Raw genomic sequence first — 23,537 nt, 5'->3', positions numbered from 1 at the left:
ACCGAGGATGGGGCACGATTCCTCCCCCCACTGACACCGAGGATGGGGCACGATTCCTCCCCCCACTGACACCGAGGATGGGGCACGATTCCTCCCCCCACTGACACCGAGGATGGGGCACGATTCCTCCCCCCACTGACACCGAGGATGGGGCACGATTCCTCCCCCCACTGACACCGAGGATGGGGCACGATTCCTCCCCCCACTGACACCGAGGATGGGGCACGATTCCTCCCCCCACTGACACCGAGGATGGGGCACGATTCCTCCCCCCACTGACACCGAGGATGGGGCACGATTCCTCCCCCCACTGACACCGAGGATGGGGCACGATTCCTCCCCCCACTGACACCGAGGATGGGGCACGATTCCTCCCCCCACTGACACCGAGGATGGGGCACGATTCCTCCCCCCACTGACACCGAGGATGGGGCACGATTCCTCCCCCCACTGACACCGAGGATGGGGCACGATTCCTCCCCCCACTGACACCGAGGATGGGGCACGATTCCTCCCCCCACTGACACCGAGGATGGGGCACGATTCCTCCCCCCACTGACACCGAGGATGGGGCACGATTCCTCCCCCCACTGACACCGAGGATGGGGCACGATTCCTCCCCCCACTGACACCGAGGATGGGGCACGATTCCTCCCCCCACTGACACCGAGGATGGGGCACGATTCCTCCCCCCACTGACACCGAGGATGGGGCACGATTCCTCCCCCCACTGACACCGAGGATGGGGCACGATTCCTCCCCCCACTGACACCGAGGATGGGGCACGATTCCTCCCCCCACTGACACCGAGGATGGGGCACGATTCCTCCCCCCACTGACACCGAGGATGGGGCACGATTCCTCCCCCCACTGACACCGAGGATGGGGCACGATTCCTCCCCCCACTGACACCGAGGATGGGGCACGATTCCTCCCCCCACTGACACCGAGGATGGGGCACGATTCCTCCCCCCACTGACACCGAGGATGGGGCACGATTCCTCCCCCCACTGACACCGAGGATGGGGCACGATTCCTCCCCCCACTGACACCGAGGATGGGGCACGATTCCTCCCCCCACTGACACCGAGGATGGGGCACGATTCCTCCCCCCACTGACACCGAGGATGGGGCACGATTCCTCCCCCCACTGACACCGAGGATGGGGCACTATTCCTCCCCCCACTGACACCGAGGATGGGGCACTATTCCTCCCCCCACTGACAGCGATGATGGGGCACTATTCCTCCCACTGATACCGATGATGGGGCACTATTCCTCCCACTGATACCGATGATGGGGCACTATTCCTCCCACTGATACCGATGACGAGGCACTATTCCTCCTCCCACTGATACCAATGACGGGGCACTATTCCTCCTCCCACTGATACCAATGACGGGGGCACTATTCCTCCTCCCACTGACACCAATGAAGGGGGCACTATTCCTCCCACTGACACCAATGACGGGGCACTATTCCTCCCACTGACACCAATGACGGGGCACTATTCCTCCCAATGACACCAATGACGTGGCACTATTCCTCCTACTGCAAAATTACAGTTATGAAGTAGCAACGAAAATAATTTTATGGTTGGGGGTCACCACAACATGAGGAACTGTATTAAGGGGTCGTGGCGCTAGAAAGGTTGAGAACCACTGATCTAAACCATTCCATTGTAGCTCTGGCTGTATGTTTATGGTAGTTGTCTTGCTTGAAGGTGAACCTCTGCCCCAGTCTCAAGTCTTTTGCAGACTCTAACAGGTTTTCTTCTAAGATTGCCCTGTATTTGGCTGCATCCCTTGTCCCATCAACTCTGACCAGCTTCCCTGTCCCTGCTGAAGAAAAGCATCCCCACAACATGATGCTGCCACCACCATGTTTCATGGTGGGGATGGTGTGTTCAGGGTGATGAGCAGTGTTAGTTTTCCACCACACATAGCGTCTTGCTTCTAGGCCAAAATATTCAGTTTTGGTCTCATCTGACCAGAGCACCTTTTTCCACGTTTGCTGTGTCCCCCACATGGCTTCTCACAAACGGCAAACAGGGCTTCTTATGGATTTCTTTTAACAATGGCTTTCTTCTTGCCACTCTTCCATAAAGGCCAAATTTGTGGAGTGTACGACTAATAGTTGTCCTGTGGACAGATTCTCCCACCTGAGCTGTGGATCTCTGCAGTTCTTCCAGAGTTACCATGGGCCTCTTGGCTGCTTCTCTGATTAACCACTTCATATCCAGACACTTTTACCCTCTTCCTGTCCAGGCCAATTTTCAGCTTTCAGCGCTGACACACTTTGAATGACAATTGCGTGGTCATGCAAAACTGTACCCATATGAATTTTTTATCATTTTTTTGAGACAGATAAAACTTTATTTTGGTGGTATTTATTCACCACTGGGATTTAAATTTTTTTTTGCTATATAAATTAAAAAGTCCAAAGATTTTGAAAAAAAGTGTTTTTATTATAAAATTTTGCAAGTAAATAATCTTTCTTCATAAATCTTGGCCAAAATCTATTCAGTTATCTTTTTAGTAAAAAAAAAAAAAAACCCAAATTAATTTATAGCCAAAAATTATAATTATAAAGATTGCGGTGCTGCTTGCTCCCAGGGAGCACGCACAGTCCAAAAAGGCAGGCTCTGTTTTAAACGGCAATCCACACCTGCACTGCCACCCTCCGGCCGTTAATATACATGGGCCGGATGGGAAGTGGTTCATGCTCTCCTTGCCCGGCCTGTCAGTTTAGGTGGATGGCCATGTCTTGGTAGGTTTGCAGTTGTGCCATACTGTTCAAAGCTTGTGATTTTTTTTTTTTTTGATTTTTTTTTTCTATTACCTAACCCTGCTTTAAACATCTCCACAACTTTATCATTGACCTGTCTGGTATGTTCCTTGTCCTTCATGATGCTGTTTGTTCACTAATGTTCTCTAACAAACCTATGAGGGCTTCACAGAACACCTGTATTTATACTGAGATTAAATTACACTCAGGTGGAGCCTATTTACTGATTATGTGACTTCTGAAGGCAAATGGTTCCAATAGATTTTAGTTAGGAGTATCGGAGTAAAGGGAATACAAATGCACGCCACATTTTTCAGATATTTATTTGTAGAAAATGTTGACAACCATTTATCATTTTCCTTCCACTTCCTAATTATGTGCCACTTTGTGTTGGTCTTTCACATAAAATCCCAATAAAATACATTTACGTTTTTGGTTGTAACATGACAAAATGTGGAACATTTCAAGGGGGTATGAATACTTTTTCAAGGCACTGTAACATATGTTCAAAAAAATCTCCTTTTTATTTAATATATGTTCTGTTCTGTTCTTATTTTAGGTTGAACAGTCTTAATCTGATGACATGGCATTGATGTTGTATGATGATACTGTACTCAGTGGCTTGAAGAGGTTTCATAATCCCAGTGCGGCCTACACGTTTGCCAACCACACAATACGAATCAAACAAAACTGGAAAGATCTGGGGGTAGCAGCTGTTGTCTGGGATGCTGTATGTATTACATTATGTTGTATAATGTTCGTTTTATTTTTGAAAATACAAAAATGGTAATTCTCAGTTTTTTTTAACCATTTGAGAGCAGCCTGTAAAACCGCTTTTCAATGCTGTGATAGTTTTACTGTCAATTACTCTGTCATGCAACACTGTACCCATGTAAATTTTATTTCCACAAGTATTTTGTGGAGAAGAATACATATGAAAAGGCCTAGGAAATCTTAATCATTTAAATGTTATGTCATTTTTAGAGACTGAGCTCTCTTTTGGTGGTTTTGAATAACCACTAGGTTTTCTATTGTTTTCGTTTCAAAAATGCCAGGAGAGTGTGAAACCCCCCAAAATGATCCCATTTTGGAAAGTATACACCCCAAGGTGATCTAATTTTTTAATTTTTGTTTATTAATTTTCATAAAAAAAAAATAAAAAATTCTTGTCTTGAGGTGGTTAAACACAGAGCTTGAGAATAATACAATAGATACATGAAATAAGCAGTCGTAGACAGAGGGAAGAGGAAGTGAAGGGGTTCATGTACAGTGGCCGGATGGAGATTAAGTATTTTTTCAGATGTGTAGGATAAGGCAGGTCGGGGTTAATATACAGATTAATAGAGAAAGCATGTAGGTAATGTATAGGAAAGGAGGCATGAGAAGATTAAAAAAAAAAAAAAAAAATCCCTGTGTCACTAAAATATAATGACTGATTTTGCAGCTGCTGATGCACTAATTTTTTTTCTCCCCATTGACAAGTGCTACAATCTCTTGCCTTCCTCTGTTTTAAGTGGAAGAGGAGGGATCAACGCTGTAAACAATGGCATGTGATACCTGTGATGACCAGTCAAAGTAATCACATGGTGCCCAGACCCTCAAATGGACTCAAGCGTCGGTGTACCGAGTTGTCTAATAATGGCATGTACAGAGAGATTACCAGATACCCAACAGCTATTTATCCAGAGCCATTTATAAACAGGCCTGGGTAAATAAATGGGTTGCCAATCAACCATTTAGGCTACATTCCCCCAGGGATGTCCCCCCTGGGAGTATCTCACCAAAAATGCCATTTTTGTTTCAGGGAATGCTCAAAATCTGACTTGTATCTTAGTGTAGATTTATGGGAATCTGAGCCAATCACACAAGCAGGAAATGACATACAGAACGTCTCCAGGTAGCCATATTGAATTTTACAAAAGGTAATTTTTAATACCATCCAATTAAAATGACATGTTGCAGTTGTATGTGCTATATTATTATTATTTTATTTTTTACCCACAAGTTTAAGGAAAAAGGCTTGAAAATGAAATCCAGAAGCTGATTGTTATTATGCACAGCTCTTCCCCTCTTTATCACTTTGCCCATTCAGGGCAAAGTAACAGTGTGTTTCTACTGCCCCCTTCCCTACTATGTCCCAGTTATACTCCATTACCAGTGATCTAGCACCACTCCTGCCTCTGCTACCTCCGTACAGAAAACCCAGTGCTTCATGGCATGGAAGAGCACATGACCTCCTTCCAATGGCAGTGCAAGTCTACAAGCCAGTCGATAAGCTCAAGCACTGTCACATGAATGAGGGTTACTGACACCACTCCCCCTAGTCTCTGACACATGCAACACATTAAATGTTAGGGTTGCCTGCGAAGGCAAAAGCAGCGCTTTATTGCTGATATTGTGAGTATACCTGGGGTCGGGGGTTCTTTAGTAACACACTTTCAGATATATTAAAATTGGATTAACTTATTTTAGACTTAATTATTTAAATTATTTGTACCGGTATGTGCTATTTTATTTTATTATTTGTATTTTAGCTTGCTAGTAAAAACTGCAAGCACTCCAAAGACGTAATGAAACCCAGAAGACTGATTTACTGAAGCGTAAACTTCATTTTCTATACCACTATTGTTTCAGTACTCCACAGGAAATATTTCTCAAGGTGAACCTACAATAACTGTTAATTGGCAGTGTATAACATGAAGCTTATTCAGTAAATCAAATGATTTGCTTTCAACAGTCTCTGGAGTGCCAGCAGGTCTAATTGGACTAGCAACAGGAAGTGTACCTAACTGTGCATAAGAAACTAAAAAAAAAAATATAAAGCAGATAATTAAAATTATTGCTGGTAACCCATTTCCCACAATCCTGTGCTTTTTGTCTTAATTTTTTTTTTCTCCATATCTACTGAGATGTGATGACCTGCATGTGTGATATAATGAGACAATATAAATGATTTAAAAAAGGAAAATTTTGTGACATCCCTGAGGTGTTTAAAAATAGCTGAATGTGTTTTTATATACTCAAAATATTACCGGGCTATTAATATTCATAAGGCTACTTTCACACTGATCCACAGAAAAAACACGTATGTTTTACACGCACTTTTTACAGGATATGTGACTTAAAAAACGCAAAGCGGGTGAGTTTTTCATCGTTTTTGCCATCTTTTCCATTGATTTCATATATATTATTATTATATTTTTTTTTTCACCGTACCTGCAATGGATCAGTGTGAAGAGTTCCATAGGAATACATGGTCACATGCTTTTTTTTCTTTTTTTTAACACAAAACCGGAAGAAAAACAGATCAGTGTGAAAGCAGTCTAAGGAATACAAAAGCAGATTGTTTATCAAAGGAGTATCTGATTTCTTTCTGGAATCGGGAAGGACTGTTTTCATTTTCCATGTCAGTGCAACACTGCAGTACACATCCTTTTCTGAAGTGGCTTCCAAATACTTTTATTTTCCCTATGTTGTAGTAGTACAATCCATAACATAAGTAGAAGGTCTGAAGCTGGATCACCAGGCACAAGTAGTGAAAGGTCTGGAACTGAAACAGCAAGCACTGCAAAGTGAAACAAAAAGAAAGCACACCAACCTTACACATTACTTCAATAGAATGTGATTTTATTAAATAAAGATATATACTCACAAGCAAAGAAGTAAAACAAGCGTATAGGATCCTCAAAGGAACATTAGAAGTGCAAAACCAGTGCGAGTCCCATCACGGGGGCAGACTCTCAAAGTATTCTGACACTTTTTGAAGGGGGTCCCTTCTTCATTAGAGCTGAAACAGCAAGCACAAGAGGCAGTAGGTCTTCTAACCCTATCCGAACTACCCTGTAAAGGAACTGCTTCAGTCAGATCATGTGATTTGGCTCCCAGCTTTAGTGTAGAGGAGGGATAGCTGACCACGGATGCCCCATAGTAAGCCTGGAGGTGACCTCACCGCCCGGGCACTGCAACTGTTGTCTTCGAACTCTCTCCCCTTCACTGAAGCCAACTGCTGTAGACATCATGGGGTTTATTTACTAAAGCTGGAGAGTCCAAAATCAGACTCCCTTCTGCATAGAAACCAATCAGCTTCCAGGTTTCATTGCCAAAGCTTCATTGAACAAGCTGAGGTTAGAAACTGATTGGTTTCTTTGCAGAAGGGAGTCTGATTTTGGACTCTCCAGCTTTAGTAAATAAACCCCCATGTGACTGGACCAGAGTGCCCTCAGAATAAATGAGCATAGACCTCTTTCCTTTACAGGGTAGTTAGAATGGGGCAGGGGCAGGTTTAAATATAGTTAATATTTGAATGGACTTACACTTCAACATGGATCAGCTTTTTGCTGGTTGAGGCAGGTGTTGAACTGAATCAACTGACATGGGTAGGAATGGACCCGAAGCCAATTCAGTAGATGCAGTAGTTGGTCTAAAGCTCTAGAGCTGGATCAGCTAGCACTGGAGGCAGTAGGGCTGAGACTTTATCATTTGATACAGATAGATAAAGATCTGAACTTGGATCAGCTGGCATTGGTGGGAGCAGATGTAGAAATTGGTCTCTTTGCTCAGATAGAAACTGTTCATGAGCGTGAAAAGGTGAAACTTAGATAAAACCCTATATAAACTTAAGGAGATCTGAAGTTCGAGCATACACAATACTTTTAAAACACTAGCATAGTGATACCAGTACAAACTATAATTGTTTTTTTTTTTTTAATCCAATATAAGCTTACTTGAAAAATAACTTTTTATCTTGTGATTGCTGTCTGTCTGCTAGCCATCTCCTTCAACAACTTCTTAAATTCCAGGTATGCTTTGTGACTTTTCTGCTCTTCCTTTTGGTTTACTTTCAATGTCTAAGGACTACATATCTCATGGTACTTAGTGCCTGCAAGCAGGGATTCCTTTACTGACTACTGAAACTCCTCCTAGTCAGCATCTCCGTAGTTCAGAAGTAGAGATGTGCCCAATGTAAAGATTTGTTATGTTTCAGATTCGTTCATTAAATTAACCACTTGCCCTCCAGGAGATTTACCCCCCTTAATGACCAGGCCTCTTTTTGCTGCTTGGTGCTGCACTAATTCAACTGATAATTGCGCGGTCATGCAATGTTGTACCCAAACAAAATTTACGTGCTTTTTTTCACACAAATAGAGCTTTCTTTCGGTGATATTTGATTACCCGTGCGCTTTTTATTTTTTGTGCTATAAACAAAAAAAGACTGAAAATTGTGAAGAAAAACAATATTTTTTTTTTACTTTCGGCTATAAAAAATATATAGTAAACTCAAAGTTAGTTATAAATTTAGGATATATTCTCTTTCATTCTTCTCTATTTTACTCAATTCTAATATTGGCAGTTGGCTATATTCTCTTTTATTCTATTCGAACTTCCCATTTTGGAAGATGATTATATTCTTTGTTTTATTCTATTTGAAATTTGAATTTTAGAAAACTGCTATATTCTTTCTATTTTATTCTATTCAAAATTCGAATTTTGGAAGAAGGCTATTTTTTTTTTCTATTTTATCCTAATCTCTTCTATTTTTTTCTATTCTTTTTATTCTGTTCCTTTATTCTCCATTCTATTTTGTTTTATTCTATTCTTTTCAATTGTGTTTTTGTTCTATTCATTCCCTTCTATTCTATTATACTTCTTTTATTTTCCATTCTATATTTTTGTGTTCTGTTTTATTATATTCTAGTCTATTTTTTCTATTCTATTTTGTTTTATTCTAGTCTATTCAGTTCTATTCAATAAAGCAGTCTAAATAGGAATGATCATCTTATTTCACTTTTTTTTATACCTTACTGCATTCTTCACAAAATAAGTTTACAAACTGCAAGATCATTCAGATTAATATAAGGCTATAAATAATTGAAATTAAATGTGGAAATTAATATGATTTTGAATTTTACCCATAGACATACTTTTCAAAAAGGAATTGTACAGTTTACAGGAGTGGCTATTGCAAAAGAGCAAGACCTCGCAGATAGGCTTTCTTGTGGTGGCTTATGGCACTGGAACAGAGCTGGATAGGCATGACAATGGCAACAAGACAGGTTTTTGTGTTCATGCTTTTAGCCATCTGTGGAGTTACTTTGATCTCCCCAAACCCTTTTAAGCCCAGCAGATCTTTCTGAAGCAAGCAGGTCCACAACAGTTCACTGCCAAAAGGAGATGCTGACTAGCACAATAAAGCATTCAACAGCCACTGGTTGGTGACAAGCCTGAAAACTGCCGACATCGAGGCAGATTTGAGAAGTACATGATTTGGGATTTACTTGTTCTTCCTTTTTTTTTTTAAATTCTTTATTTAGATGATTGTTGCTTCCATAAGCTAGAGTTGCAGACCCGTGCTGCATTCAGCAGGTGTTTCAGTAAAGATTTATGATACTGCTTCTGCGACAGGGGAGTTAGATTGAGCAAAATCACCGCAGGATTATCTTGCAGTGAGATGTCCGTACATTTTTGAATAAGGAGGAGCACAGGTTGCCAGAAAGTTTGAAGTTTGGGACATTCGCAAAAGATATGTAAGAGCGTACCTACAGCTGAACCACATCTCCAACAGCAATCACTTTGTTGAGGGAACAGTTTCGCAAGGACCGACGGAGTCCTGTACCAACGTGTTACAGAGGGACAATTTATGTGCAATGAAAAGTATTTGTTCCTTCTGGGAGTCTGAGAAAGTGACCTTTAAGTCTAGTTCCCATTTAGCCAAGAAAGGGGGTCAGACTGAGCATTGAGTTCTAGGAGGTATTTGTAAGAGGTAGAAAGAGAGCTTTGGACCGGGCCTTCTCCCAGGCACAGCGTGTCACTTTTCTAGGGAAAAGTGAATGTTTAGGTAGAGAGTACAGGAAGTGAGATAACTGGAGGGTCTTCCAACAATCCATGATCAAGGTAGATGGGCTGGGCAACAAGGTATCCAGGGAGACCCATCCAGTGGGACACAGAAAGTGAGATTCACGGAGTAGACCCTGGAAAATCAGGGATCGTAAACTAGAATCATTAAGTCCGGGTAGAAAGCCTGGGTGGCCTATGATTGGTGTCTTGGGTGAGGGAAAGCTCTCCAAAGACGCTAATGTGAAAAATCTGTTCAGTTCGGCCAACACAGGACCTATCAGTGGGTGAATAGTCAGATGGGATACTTGTTGCCTTCCTGCCCATGAAAGTCCTGCAAGTGGGGCCCCCACCATTTCCTGCTCCAATGCGACCCATAATTTGAGCTGCTGGTGTCTACACCTGTCTACTACTCTGGTTATTTGGACAGCAGTATAGTATAGCGCTGGGTCCGGAAAACCCATGCCACCTCTCGGCTTGGGTCTTCGCAATAAATTTCTACTTAAGCGTGGATGTTTACCATGCCAAACAAAAAGAGAGAAGGCAGAGTGCACAGAGTCGAAGAACGCTTGTGGCAATTTAACCAGTAGGGTCTGTAAAAGGTAAAATAAGCGTGGCATAACATTAATCTTCAGCACATTACACCGACCAAATCACGACAAGGCAAGGGAATTCCATTTTTGTAGGTCAGCAGATATAACTGTCAGGAGAGGTTTGAAGTTAAGAGGGTAGATTGCGTTCAAGTGCGCCAGGATTTTGGTTCCCAAGTATTGTATAAATTGCATAGCCCATTTAAATGGAAAATAAGGGCGAAGTCTAGCAATCGTTAAGGCGGGGAGGGACACATTTTAAGCTTCAGACTTTTGAAGTTTAACTTTAAAATTGGAAAATGTACCATATTTTTCCAATTCCAACAGGAGGGAGGGTAGGGAAGTAAGGGGCTGGTGACATAAAAAAAGCAAATCGTCAGCATAAGCCGCTACCTTATGGTGGTAATCTTTCGTAAGCACACCCTGGACGGAACTATTGTGTCTGATGTGCTGAAGAAACGGCTCCAAAGTAAGGGTGAACAGTAGGGGCAACAATGGGCAGCCCTGTCTAATTTCGTTGGATATTGTAAATGGGTCTGAACTAAAACTAATTTAGCAGACATTAGCGGACGGGCTAGCGTATAATGCGGAAACCCAAGACTGCATCTGCGTCAGTAATCTTATCTGTCGTAAAGTTTCCTCAAGGAAACTCTAACTTAATCTTTCAAATGCTTTTTCTGCATCAGTGAACAGGATTAAAAGCGTGGTATGTGATTTTCTCACCTTGGCAATAATATTGAGAGTTCTTATGGTGTTCTCGGGCCTCCTGTGTTGGGACATTGCCTACCTGATCCAACGAAATAATACAGGGCAACAAAGGGGACAATCGCATAGTGATAATTTTGGTGAAGAACTTCACATCACAATTCAGAAGTGAGATAGATCTGTAGCAACCACATAGAAGTGGATCCTTACCCGGTTTGGGAATAACAAATATGCTAGCGTGCAAAAAATCTGATGGAATAGTCCTAGTTAACTTTGTTGCTATAGGTGTTTCTGCATCCAGTGCCAATCTGAACATACTCCAAGACTAGTGAAAAATACACATCATAGAATGATTTCAATAATAAAGTAGCACATTTTATAAGTCACATCAGGCTAAAGAAACAGCCCTGCAGGAAAGCTACTTCAGATTTACATGTGTGTGAGTGTTGCAGAAACACGATAAAATGTGTAAACCATAGTGTGTTTTGCAATGATGTTCATTTTGAAAGCCACCCCAATGCACATCCCAATATACCACTATGGAGCTGTGTTTTAGTGTACAGTGGATGTAAAAAGTCTACACGCCCTATTAAAATGTCAGGTTTCTGTGATGTAAAAAAATGAGACAAAGATAAATAATTTTCAGAAATGTTTCCACAGTTTAATGTGACTTTTAAATTGTACAACTCCATTGAAAAACAAACTGCATTCTTTTTTTGGGGGGGAATAAAGCTAAAAAACTAAAATAATGTAGTTGCGTAAGTGTGCACACCCTTTTATAACTGGGGATGTAGCTGTGTTCAGAATTAAGCAATCACATTCAAAATCATGTTAAATAGTCAGTACACACCTGCCATCATTTAAAGTGCCTCTGATTAACCCCAAATAAAGTTCAGCTGTTCTAGTAGGTCTTTCCTGACATTTTCTTAGTCGCATCCTACAGCGAAAGCCATGGTCCTCAGAGAGCTTCCAAAGCATCAAGGGGATTTCAGTGTTAAAAGATATCAGTCAAGAGAAGGGTACAAAAGAATTTCCAAGGCATTAGATATACCATGGAACACAGTGAAGACAGTCATCATCAAATGGAGAAAATATGGCGCAACAGTGACATTACCAAGAATAGGACATCCCTCCAAAATTGATGAAAAGACGAGAAGAAAACTGATCTGGGTGGGTGCCAAGAGGTCTATAGCAACATTAAAGGAGCTGCAGGAATATCTGGCAATTACTGGCTGTGTGGTACATGTGACAACAATCTCCCATATTCTTAATATGTCTGGGCTATGGGGTAGAGTGGCAAGATGGAAGCCTTTTCTTATGAAGAAAAACATTCAAGCCCGGCTACATTTTGAAAAAACACATCTGAAGTCTTCCAAAAGCATGTGGGAAAATGTGTTATGTTCTGATGAAACCAAGGTTGAACTTTTTCGCCATAATTCCAAAAGATATGTTTGCTGCAAAAACACCACATCACCAAAAGAACACCATAGCTACAGTGAATCATGGTGGTGGCAACATCATGCTTTGGGACTGTTTTTCTTCAGCTGGAATTGGGGCCTTAGTCAAGGTAGATGGAATTATGAACAGTTCCAAATACTAAACTTTAATCACTCTACCCTGTGAAAGCCAGTCTTAATTCACACCCCAATATATCAAGATTTTTCTATTCTATAAACAAGTTTTATGACAGTGATAATATGTTGAATATTGGCTTTGCCCATATAATGTAATGCAATGGATCTATTTCAAGGCTAGCCCCAACAGAAGCTTGTAATTTCCTTCATGGAGCTCCATTTTTCTGTGGGATTTAGGAGAGGAAATCGCCAAGTTTTAGGGTTGAAGACACTCCATCACCCCCATGTGACAGTAAAAGAATGCTTAAGCAGCTATTCCCCAAGCACCAACAAGAGAATCCCATCTGAAAGTACTGGCTAGGTCACTTTGCTTCCCTGTAAATAGAGACGGAAAGGATTTGAGGGTAGGCAAGTATAAGCATCTTCAGCTTGCATTAAAGTGAACCTGTTTTTTGCTCTGCATGGGCAAAGATAAGGGTTGCTTTAAATAATGCTTCAGAAATTGTAATCGCCAATTGGTTATGATTACAAAAGTTGAAATGATCCACTGTACAAAGTGAACTGAATATTGCCTCATTTTCAAAATATTAGGACTTCTTATTTCTTACAATCCCCAGAAATAATAGTTTAATTTATGAATACTTCTTCTGTTTTATATCTTCTAGTATGACATGTAGGTTAGCAATTGCTTCCTGTAAAGAGATATTTTCCTCTTCCTGGAGTGCCTGGCATGGAATTACATTTAAGCATCTGTGCTCTTTTCCAAGCCAGCTCTGTTTTGGATTTATGTTATGGCTGTAGTAAGCGAGTCTTAAAATGCATTGGTCATTTTAGTGCACAGTGTTGCTTCTTGTGCTTCCAAGACCTAAATGATATTTAAAGATGACTCCCGGAACAGTAACAGATATAAATCGGGTTGTATAACGGGGATGTTGAATTTATGTCGCCCGATGCCCGGGACATGTAGTTCTGGGCGTCGGGCAGGTAGTTTTTTGGTTTTTTTTTTTCAACCTGTCAGGAGCATTCAGGCGGCAGCGCTACCGCTGATTGCTTCCACATAGTGCCAGCCTCTCCCCCCACATAGAGAACTTTGTCCCCTATGTGATGGAAATTTTTTTTTTTTTAAATGTAAAAATTGAAAGTTGCACCCAGGCAGATAACATTTCCCCCTGAAAAAAAAAAAATAGAGGTCCCCCCCACACATATATGCATGTACAAACATAAAAGCACACGCTGGGGCGCCTACACGTGGAAACGTCGATTGGGATACCCATGTTACATATCGCCGCGCACGCCAAAATGAGAGTAATAATTATAGCACCAGACCTCCTCCGTACTGCTAAACCGATGACCTATAGGGAGCTTTAAAAGTGTTGCCTATAGAACATACAGGGTACTGAAGTTCGTCGCCATTTCACAAGTGTGCGCAAATTTAAGTTTTGACATGTTGGATATCTATTTACTTGCTGCAACCTCATCTTTTATACAGTCAGGTCCATAAATATTGGGACATTGACACTTTTATTCTAACATTTTTGGCTCTATACACCACCACAATGGCTTTGAAATGAAACAAACAAGATGTGCTTTAACTGCAGACTGTCAGCTTTAATTTGAGGGTATTTACATCCAAATCAGGTGCTATTCTAATGGCTGCAGATTTTAATGTTTTGACTTTGCTCACAGTTCAGTGGCTGCAGTCCTGTTCCAGATCAATAACTTAAATTTACTAAAGTTTATTAAATATGCATGACAGCTAAGAAAATAGAATTTGTGTAAAAAGGTCAACAATGGCAGCCTCCATATTTTAACACAAGTTCCTTTTAAGTGAACCTGTGATTATCCATCCAGGGCAAAGAAATATGTTCACCTTAAATGTGGGCCCACCAGCAGCTTACATTTTCCTTCCTTTCTCTTGCCCACTGTTTTGCTCAGCCAATAGGATTGAAGAAAAAAAGACCTTGTACATCTGGGTTTTGAGGGTATGTGACTCACTCCCCTTCTTCTGTGAAAGCGCTGTTAATAGAGTAGCTCATTATACTCCCCTCTTTGGCAACCCATGTATCCCTATAACACAACAGCACTACCCACACTCTCAATCTCTATATCCTAAATAATATATAACATAATTCAGTCTCATACTTTGCTGATCAAAATTTCGTATGCATGTGAATGTAAGTGAACCAGGGACAGAATTGAAAATTAATCATTGCTGATAACACACTATCAATCTTCGTGTACACACAACAAAGAGAATAAAGTAATTCAAGTCCCATTCAAAGTGTGCACAAAAGTGATCTTCTCTCCAAATATCAAACTGTGAGGTGCATATCTCTTACCCAGTTATCCCAGTGACACTTACAGTTGCAAGAAAAAGTATGTGAACCCCTTGGGATTACATGGAGTTTTGCATGAATTGGGCATAAAATGTGCTCTGAACGTCATCTACGTCACAACAATAGAAAAACACAGTCTGCTGAACATAATACTACACAAACATTAGATGTTGCTATGGTTTAATTGCACATAACATGTAAACATTCACAGTGCAGGGAGGAAAAAGTATGTGAGGCCCTAGCTTAATGACTTCTCCCAGAGCTAATTGGAGCCAGGAGTGAGCCAACCTTGACTCCAATCAGTGTGATGATATTGGATGTGTTGCTGACAGCTGTCCTGCCCTTAAAAAACACACACCTGTTTTGGGTTTACTGGTTTCAAGAAGCACTGTCTGATGTGAACCATGCCTCGCAGAAAAGAGCTCTCTGAAGACCTACGATCAAGAATTGTTGACTTGCATGATGCTGGAAAGGGTTACAAAAGTATCTCCAAAAGCCTTGATGTTCATGTGTCCACGGCAAGACAGACTGTCTACAAATGGAGAAAGTTTAGCACTGTTGGTACTCTCCCTAGGCGTGTTCGTCCTGTAAAAATGACTGCAAGAGCACAGCGCAGAATGCTGCATGAGGTAAAGAAGAATCCCAGAGTGTCAGCTAAAGACCTACAGAAATCTCTGGCACATGCTAACATTTTTCTTGTTCAAACAATTTTATTAACAATAAAGCAGAGTGGAACAAACAAGGAGACATTGTTACAGTATAATGGACATGGAAGTGGCAATAGGATATATATAAAAAAATAATGAGATTCACAATACAAATGTCTATATGCTACTAGCATACACAGGTAGATACAGGTTGACATAACAGACAGTATTGTTCCCGCCAATCACGGTAATGTCTCCCGAGTGCATTAAAGAAATAGGGGGAAATTTGAAGGGGGGGTCAAACCGGGGTTGAAGGGGGGAGAGGGAAAGTGGAACAACAACCATAACTCCATGAACGTTCACCAAGTTTACAACCGCCCCTGCGTGCTACGTACAAAGGGCTATTGAGTATATCCAAAGCGCATTGTATACAAATCAGGGGAGAAGGAGTGATTCGTCAAAGTTAGGGGGGAGAAAGCGCTCTACCCAGGGGCTCCATATGCGTAAGAATTTAGGAATCGTGTCAAGAATTGTGGCTTCCACCTTTGCATGTATCATGGCTTGTGTTATTCTAGTTTTGACGGCCGCGATACTCAGGGTGGGGGATTTCCAGGATTTTGCTATAACCTGCTTAGCCGCCGTTGTAACTTGCATGATGAGCCTAAATTGCGAATTGGAGATGCCAGGGGGGCATTGATTGAGTAGGGCTATTGATGGATCGGGTTGTAGGGTGGTAGTGCTAAGTGTAGATATTATGGTGAAGATTTCACCCCAAAAGGTTCGGGCTATTGGACAGTCCCACCACATATGGTAATGCGTTCCTGGGTCTGTACAGCCTCTAAAACAGTTGGGTGAGTAATTAGGGGTAAATTTTGCTATTCTCGCCGGGACAAAGTACCATCGGGTTAAGACTTTATAATTTGTTTCCAATGCTACAATGTTCTGTGAGGATGATTTTGTGTTGGCCCAAATGCGGTCCCATTCAGACGGGTCAAATGTCTTTCCCATATCCACTTCCCACTTATGGGTATACAAAGGGGGGGACGTGGTAATCGAAGTAGTGAAAAGTGAATATAAGCAGGAGATAAGCCCACGTCTATGAGGGTCTTTGTAGCATGCTCGTTCAAAGAAAGACATGGTGTCTGGCCGATTCGTTATTGTGGTATAGGGAGCGTAAAAGTGTTGTAGCTGCAAGTATCGGAATATCTCGGAGGCTGGGAGGCTATGCGTTTCCGTAGCGAGGCAAAGGATTTAAACTTATTCCTCTGTAGGAAATGATGTGTACGGAGTAAATTAGCAGAGGACCAGGCTTTAAATAAAAGGGGTGCCTGCCAAGCTGGGGGGAAAGCTGGGTTTCGCAGGAACGAGAGCATAGGATTGTGGGGTGATTGGAGAAGATAATGGGTTTTCAGTTTGTCCCATAAGGATAGAAAGTGAGAAGTGATGGGGTTGGTTATAGAGCGGCGATCCATCGGCCTCAACCAGAGTAAGTTTGCGGTAGATAAAGGGTCACATTCTATCTATTCAAGTGCAACCCATTGAGGGATTTCAAAAGTTGCATGGTATTTAGGCAATTGGGCTAAATGTGCTGCCTGATAATATTTGGTAATGTCGGGTAGGCTCAAACCTCCACTGAGCTTAGGGCGATAGAGGGTGGAGCGAGGTATACGAGGATGAGTATTGCCCCATACATAGGAAAAGATGCGACGCTGCAGTGTGCGGAGGTAATGAGGAGGTACTGGGACAGGGAGGACTCTAAACAGATATAGAATTTTTGGGAGGATTGACATCTTGATAACTGCTATTCTGCCGAGCCATGCGAGGGGAAGGGAAGACCATTTGGTCAGAAGGGTTGAGAGGTGGTTTAGCATCGGAAGATAGTTGGCTGCGTAAAGGTCTGATAATCTAGGAGTCAGTTTGATACCCAGGAAAGGGATATGACGCTGTGACCATGGTAATGGTAAAATGTGCTGCAAGTGCGACAACTCTAAAGGGGAGAGGGAAATGTTGAGTGCTGTCGATTTATTAGGGTTTACTATTAGGCCCGAAAGCGCGCCAAATGTCTCAAGGAGCCGAAGTAAGGAAGGGGAGGAAGTTAATGGGGATGTAAGAAAGAGCAAGACGTCATCTGCAAAGAGACATAATTTATGATGCGTGCCCCCTATTTCAAGTCCCTTAACATTCGGGTTAGCTCTGATTAAGAGGGCCAGGGGCTCTATAGCCAGGGCAAAGAGCAGGGGGGACAGAGGACAACCCTGTCTCGTGCCTCTGGAAATCGGGAACTGAGCTGATCTGTGCCCCAGATACCAGATTCTGGCCGAAGGCTCTCGATACAACGAAAAGATCCAGGTTAAGAAGTGTGGGCCAAAACCCCAACGATGCAAAATGTAGTTGAGGTATGGCCGTGAGACTGTATCAAATGCTTTCCGAATGTCTAGGGAGAGGAAACAGGTAGGGACATTACGAGACCTAGCTAAGTTTGCTAGAAGAGATGCACGCCTGATGTTATCTCCTGCTTGTCTAGTTGGGATAAAGCCCACTTGGTCGTTATGAATTAGAGAGCCAATACACAAGTTAAGACGCGAAGATAGGATTTTTGCTAACAGTTTGCTGTCAATATTAAGAAGAGATATTGGCCTGTAATTGGACCACTGTGTGTCATCAGAGTTCGGCTTTGGGATCATTGAAATGTTCGCTTGCACTGTTTCGTGGTTAAAGGTGTGGCCAGATAGTAGATCGTTAAAAGCATTAGGATGGGAGTGAGGAGGTGAGCAAATTTCCTATAATACGTGGCTGAGAAGCCATCCGGTCCTGGGTATTTCCATAATTTTAGATTTTTAATAGCGTCTAAGGTTTCAGTAGGGGAAATAGGTCGCTCAAGCGCCGCTAACTGGCACTCTGAGAGTTTCGGGAAGGAAATGGAAGTTAGAAGGGTGTCGGCTTGTGCGGAGTCAAAAGGCGTGGACGAAGAGTAAAGCTGTGACAAATGTTTATGGAAAGTCTGTAGAATGTGTTCTGGGTTACTAGTGAGGTTGCCGGAGGAGGAGCGAATCCGGATAGGTTTAGTGAGTTGGTCAAGCCTACGAAGTGAGAGGGCCAGGAGTGTATTGGGTTTATTTGCCCTAGTATAATATTTATGTCTGGATCTACGGAGAGAGAGTTCCGCTTGATCTGTGAGAAAAAGATCTAGAGCCAATCTAGATCCCTCCAAGGCTTCACGATTAGCGGGCGTAGCAGCCGCCTGAAAAGTTTGATGGGAGTGATCATAGGTTTGCTCCAGTAACAGACGTTGTTGCCTTTTGGTTTTATTTAAAAAGGATGCTTTGCTAATGCAGAACCCTCTCAATACCGGTTTATGCGCTTCCCATAACAGGAGAGGGGATATATCAGGAGACTGGTTAAGAGTGAAATAGTCTTTTAGGGCTGCTTCAATTTCTAAACAGTGAGCTGGGTTTGCGAGCAGGTTATCGTTAATGATCCAAGAGGATTCGGTGGGAGATGGAGCTAACGAGGCCATAGCCGTGAATACGGCGCAATGGTCAGTCCAAGGGATTGGAATTATTTCAGAGGCCAGAAGCCGAGGGGAAGAGGCGATAGTAATGAAAATATGGTCTATCCTGGAGAATGACTGGTGAGGATGAGAATAAAAGGTGTATTGGCGTTTAGTTGGGTTGAGTTCCCGCCATGTGTCTATCAAAGAATACCGATGTAGTATAGCTTGGAAGGTCTGTTTAGAGGCAGGGATGGGGGATGGTTGAGGAGATTTGTCAAGAAAGGGATATATTACACTGTTAGAGTCTCCCCTAACAATTAGAGTTCTGCGCTTATGGTGATCTATAACCGAGAGTAGGTGGGAGAGGAATGGTAAGGGGTCTTGGTTTGGGGCGTAATATGCTACAATGGTAACATCTGTGTCCAGGAGTTGCCCTACTAATAGGAGGTAACGACCCTCCGGGTCTTTGATTTCGGTGCATAACGTGAAAGGTGTTGTGCGGTGGAAGGCTATCAGTACCCCCCTGCGCTTGGTGGTGGCAGAAGCTGTATAGACCTGAGTATATCGAGGACCAAAAAACTTAGGAGTGGAGTTGGGAGTGAAATGCGTTTCCTGCAGACAGACCACGTGAGCTTTAAGTGTAGCAAAGGTTCGGAAAGCCTTATTCCGTTTCTGCGGAATATTGAGACCCTGTACATTCAGGGTGAGGATATTTAGCAAGCCCATGGATAAAGTGCAAAGCGGTTTGTATAGCGTGGCACTCCCACTCGGGGTGCAGCCTGACGCTTACTGCAGGGGATGAGAGCGTTATGAAGCGTGTTGTGCGAAGTCATGGAGTCATGTTGGAAGGAAGGAGGAGGGGTACGGTATGGGAAAGGTAACAGGTGAGAAGGGGTGTAGAAGGCCATTCGTGGCCTAAAAGGTGGGTTCCCTAAGGACACCCTGAATCAGGGTTGGCCAGGGGACAACAATAGCCCAAGTGTTATTAAATAACCAATAACACAGGGGCTAGGGTGGAGTGTGCAGGTACACGGACCGTGAGGGTGACAGCTGCGTATTTAAAAAATAATGGCTAGGTCCCGATAGAAAAAAAAAAGCTGGTGCATAAAAAGGACATTCAGGAAAATCAGGGATCCTAGACTCGGGCGGCACTGGAAGTGCTAGTTGGATAACGTCGGTGTAAGGGTGTGGTATCTCATTCCGCCAGAACCCAGGAACCTAAACATAAACTACAGTGGAGTTCAGGAGGGGGGGTGTAGAACAATCCCCAGATATTGGGGCAACCAAAATTTAACAGGTAGAGGAAGAGTGGATAACTACGGTGGTAACCGCCATGGTGATAACCAAACGAGTACGCCTTACGATGCATGTGGCGAAAAAAAGAAAAATAAACATGGAATATTGTTCAGTCCATGGTATCGTGCGAAGGTAGGCCCGGAGACGAAAAACGTCCCCGCTTGTGGAAATGGAGTTGACCTTCAACTGCACGTGTGGGGAGAGACTTCCGCGGTGAGCAAGATGTGGACCTCCGCTTGGCGCTTTCTGAAGGCGTCGCTGGGGAATGTAGTTGCAGGATCCGTAGAGTGTCTAAAAGGTCCTCTGGAGTCTTGCAGGTGTGATCTCTGGACTGGTATCGGAATCGCACTGCAAAGGGGAAGCTCCACCTATATTGTATAGCGTGGTGTTGGAGTACTTGTAGGTGGGGTTTCATTGCCCTGCGCTTGGAGATGGTTGCAGGGCATAGATCTTGGAACAATTGGTAGGTATGACCTTGGAACTGAAGAGATTCTGCGTTACGGGCAGCCTGCAGGAGTTGCTCCCTGGTACGGAAAAAGTGGAGTTTGGCTATAATATCACGTCGTGGACCATCCGCGCGTCGTGGTGCTAACGCCCTGTGAACTCTATCCAATTCTAATCTGTCAATTGGGATAGCTGGAGCGAGCTCTTGGAACAGAGCTGTTATTGTTGATTGGACATCAACAATCGTTTCCAGAAGGCCACGGATACGCAGGTTTGAGCGCCATGCTCGGTTTTCAAAGTCCTCCAGTCGTGGTAATAATGTTGCGTTTTCGTCGCGCAGAAGATCAAGGTCATCCGTAAGCATCTGAAGCGAAGCGTCAAGACCATCTACCCTCTGTTCTAGGTCCGCAGTGCGCTGTCCTAGCTCACGGATTTCCCTAGAAAGTGTGGCAGTGATGCGGTCCGAGGTTTGCTTCAAAGCTTTGTGTAGCATTTTTTCAAATCGTGATAGAAGGTCAGTGGGTGTAAGGTCAGACATCAGGGCTTGTGTAGGGACATCTGTCTCATTGTTGGACTCACCCTCAGACGTGCAGGGATGGCTGGGCTGCGGATCCTTCAGGGCTGCATATGCCCCTGCTGCTTGCTTGCTTCCACGTGTTGGAGCGGCGGCCATCTTTGTGGAGGCCTTTGCCAAGGCCTCTTTTATAGTTTTGGTCGATGGGGGGACCTGATGTCGGGGTGCCCCTTTGACCATTTTGCTGTTTGTTAAGGGGGGGCCTGTTATATTGTGCTCAGCCCTCCCTGCTCTCTCCTTCTTCACCGCAGCCGCGGTATGCTGTGTGCAGCGGTGGGCGGGCCTATGGCGGCTCACAGTGGGGACCCAGTCCTCTGTCGGATTTCTCCGACCTGAAGATAAAGATCCCCCTCAGACCCGGGCGGATCAGGCCCCGGGGTGGTTGCCATGGGGATCGGATCCCCTTTGAGTGATTGCGGGCCGGGACCCGCTGCTATAATGCGCCGTCACCCGACGGGGAGACGGAGCCTCACGGGGACATGTCCGTCCCGCCGGCCGCGCATGCCACATGCTAACATTTTTGTTGACACATCTACAATAAGGAAAACATTAAACAAGAATGGAGTACATGGGAGGACACCACGGAGGAAGCCATTGCTGTCCAAAAAGAATATTGCAGCACGTTTGAAGTTTGCAAAAGAGCACCTGGATGTTCCACACCACTACTGGCAAAATATACTGTGGACAGATGAAACCAAAATTGAGTTGTTTGGGAAGAACACACAACACTATGTGTGGAGAAAAAAAGGCACAGCACACCAACATCAAAACCTCATCCCCACTGTAAAACATGGCGGAGGGAGCATCATGGTTTGGGGCTGCTTTGCTGCCTCAGGGCCTGGACGGATTGTTGTCATTGATGGGAAAATGAATTCCAGAGTTTATCAAGACATTTTGCAGGAAAACGTACGACCATCTGTCCGCCAACTGAAGCTCTGCAGAGGATGGGTGATGCAACAGGACAATGACCCAAAGCATACAAGTAATTCAACAAAACAATGGCTGCAACAGCACAGAATACGCCTTTTGGAGTGGCCCAGTCAGAGTCCTGACCTCAAACCGATTGAAATGCTGTGGCATGACCTTAGGAGAGCGATTCACACCAGACATCCCAAGAATATTGCTACCCTTAAACAGTTTTGTGAAGAGGAGTGGTCCAAAGTTACTCCAGATCGTTGTGCAGGTCTGATCTGCAACTACAGGAAACGTTTGGTTGTTATTGCTGCCAAAGGAGGGTCAACCAGTTATTAAGTCCAAAGGTTCACATACTTTTTCCTCCCTGCACTGTGAATGTTTACATGTTATGTGCAATTAAACCATGACAACATCTAATGTTTGTGTAGTATTATGTTCAGCAGACTGTGTTCTTCTATTGTGACTTAGATGACGTTCAAAGCACATTTTATGCCCAATTCATGCAAAACTCCACGCAATCCCAAGGGGTTCACATACTTTTTCTTGCAACTGTAAGTCTGCTCATCTTAATCATAAGACCTCTGCAATGAAAATGAGGTCAGTATAGCACTGGGGTCAGCAACCAGTAGATCTCAGCCGGGTGACTGGTAAATCATGGCTTGCCATCCCAGAGCATTAAGCAGACTGGAACTGGAAAACCCCAAATCCACAATCTCAGAAAATTAGAATATTACATGCAATCAGTAAAACAAGGATTGTACATAGAACAATATCGGATCTCTGTAAAGTATAAGCATGCATATGTACTCAGTACTTGGTTTGGGCCCCTTTTGCAGCAATTACTGCCTCAATGCAGTGTGGCATGGAAACTATCAGCCTGTGGCACTGCTGAGGTGTTATGGAAGACCAGGATGCTTCAATAGCGGCCTTCAGCTCTTCTGCATTGTTCGGTCTCATGTCTCTCATCTTTCTCTTGGCAATGCCCCATAGATTCTCTATGGGGTTCAGGTCAGGCAAGTTTGCTGGTCAATCAAGCACAGCAATCCCACGGTCATTGAACCAGGTTTTGGTGCTTTTGGCAGTGTGGGCAGGTGCCAAGTCCTGCTGGAAAATGAAGTCAGCATCCCCATAAAGCTTGTCTGCGGAAGGAAGCATGAAGTGCTCTAAAATCTCCTGGTAGACGGCTGCGTTGACCCTGGACTTAATGAAGCACAGTGGACCAACACCAGCAGATGACATGGCTCCCCAAATCAACACAGACTGTGGAAACGTCACACTGGACTTCAAGCATCTTGCAGTGTGTGCCTCTTCATTCTTCCTCCATACTTTGGGTCCTTGGTTTCCA

The 23,537-nt window shown here is 43.5% G+C and overlaps 1 protein-coding gene across 10 annotated transcripts in view; it reads left to right on the top strand.

Annotated features, from left to right (window-relative positions):
* Nucleotides 1-23,537, top strand: part of METTL21A (methyltransferase 21A, HSPA lysine) — a 59,469-nt gene that overhangs the window by 19,232 nt on the left and 16,700 nt on the right. For all 10 annotated transcript variants that reach the window (XM_089671216.1, XM_089671232.1, XM_089671257.1 and 7 more), the window contains one exon: nt 3,347-3,517. In XM_089671216.1, the coding sequence (XP_089527342.1) occupies nt 3,371-3,517 (147 nt within the window). In that variant the 5' untranslated portion in view covers nt 3,347-3,370. The remainder of the gene's footprint in view (nt 1-3,346; nt 3,518-23,537) is intronic.

This window comes from Staurois parvus, unplaced genomic scaffold, assembly GCF_062004578.1.
Source record: "Staurois parvus isolate SC_StPar_1 unplaced genomic scaffold, SC_StPar_1.0 ptg000011l, whole genome shotgun sequence".
NCBI classification, from domain to species: Eukaryota; Metazoa; Chordata; class Amphibia; order Anura; family Ranidae; genus Staurois; species Staurois parvus.
The sequence above is the reverse complement of the archived record's forward strand: the minus strand, read 5'-3'. Positions and strand labels throughout refer to the sequence as shown.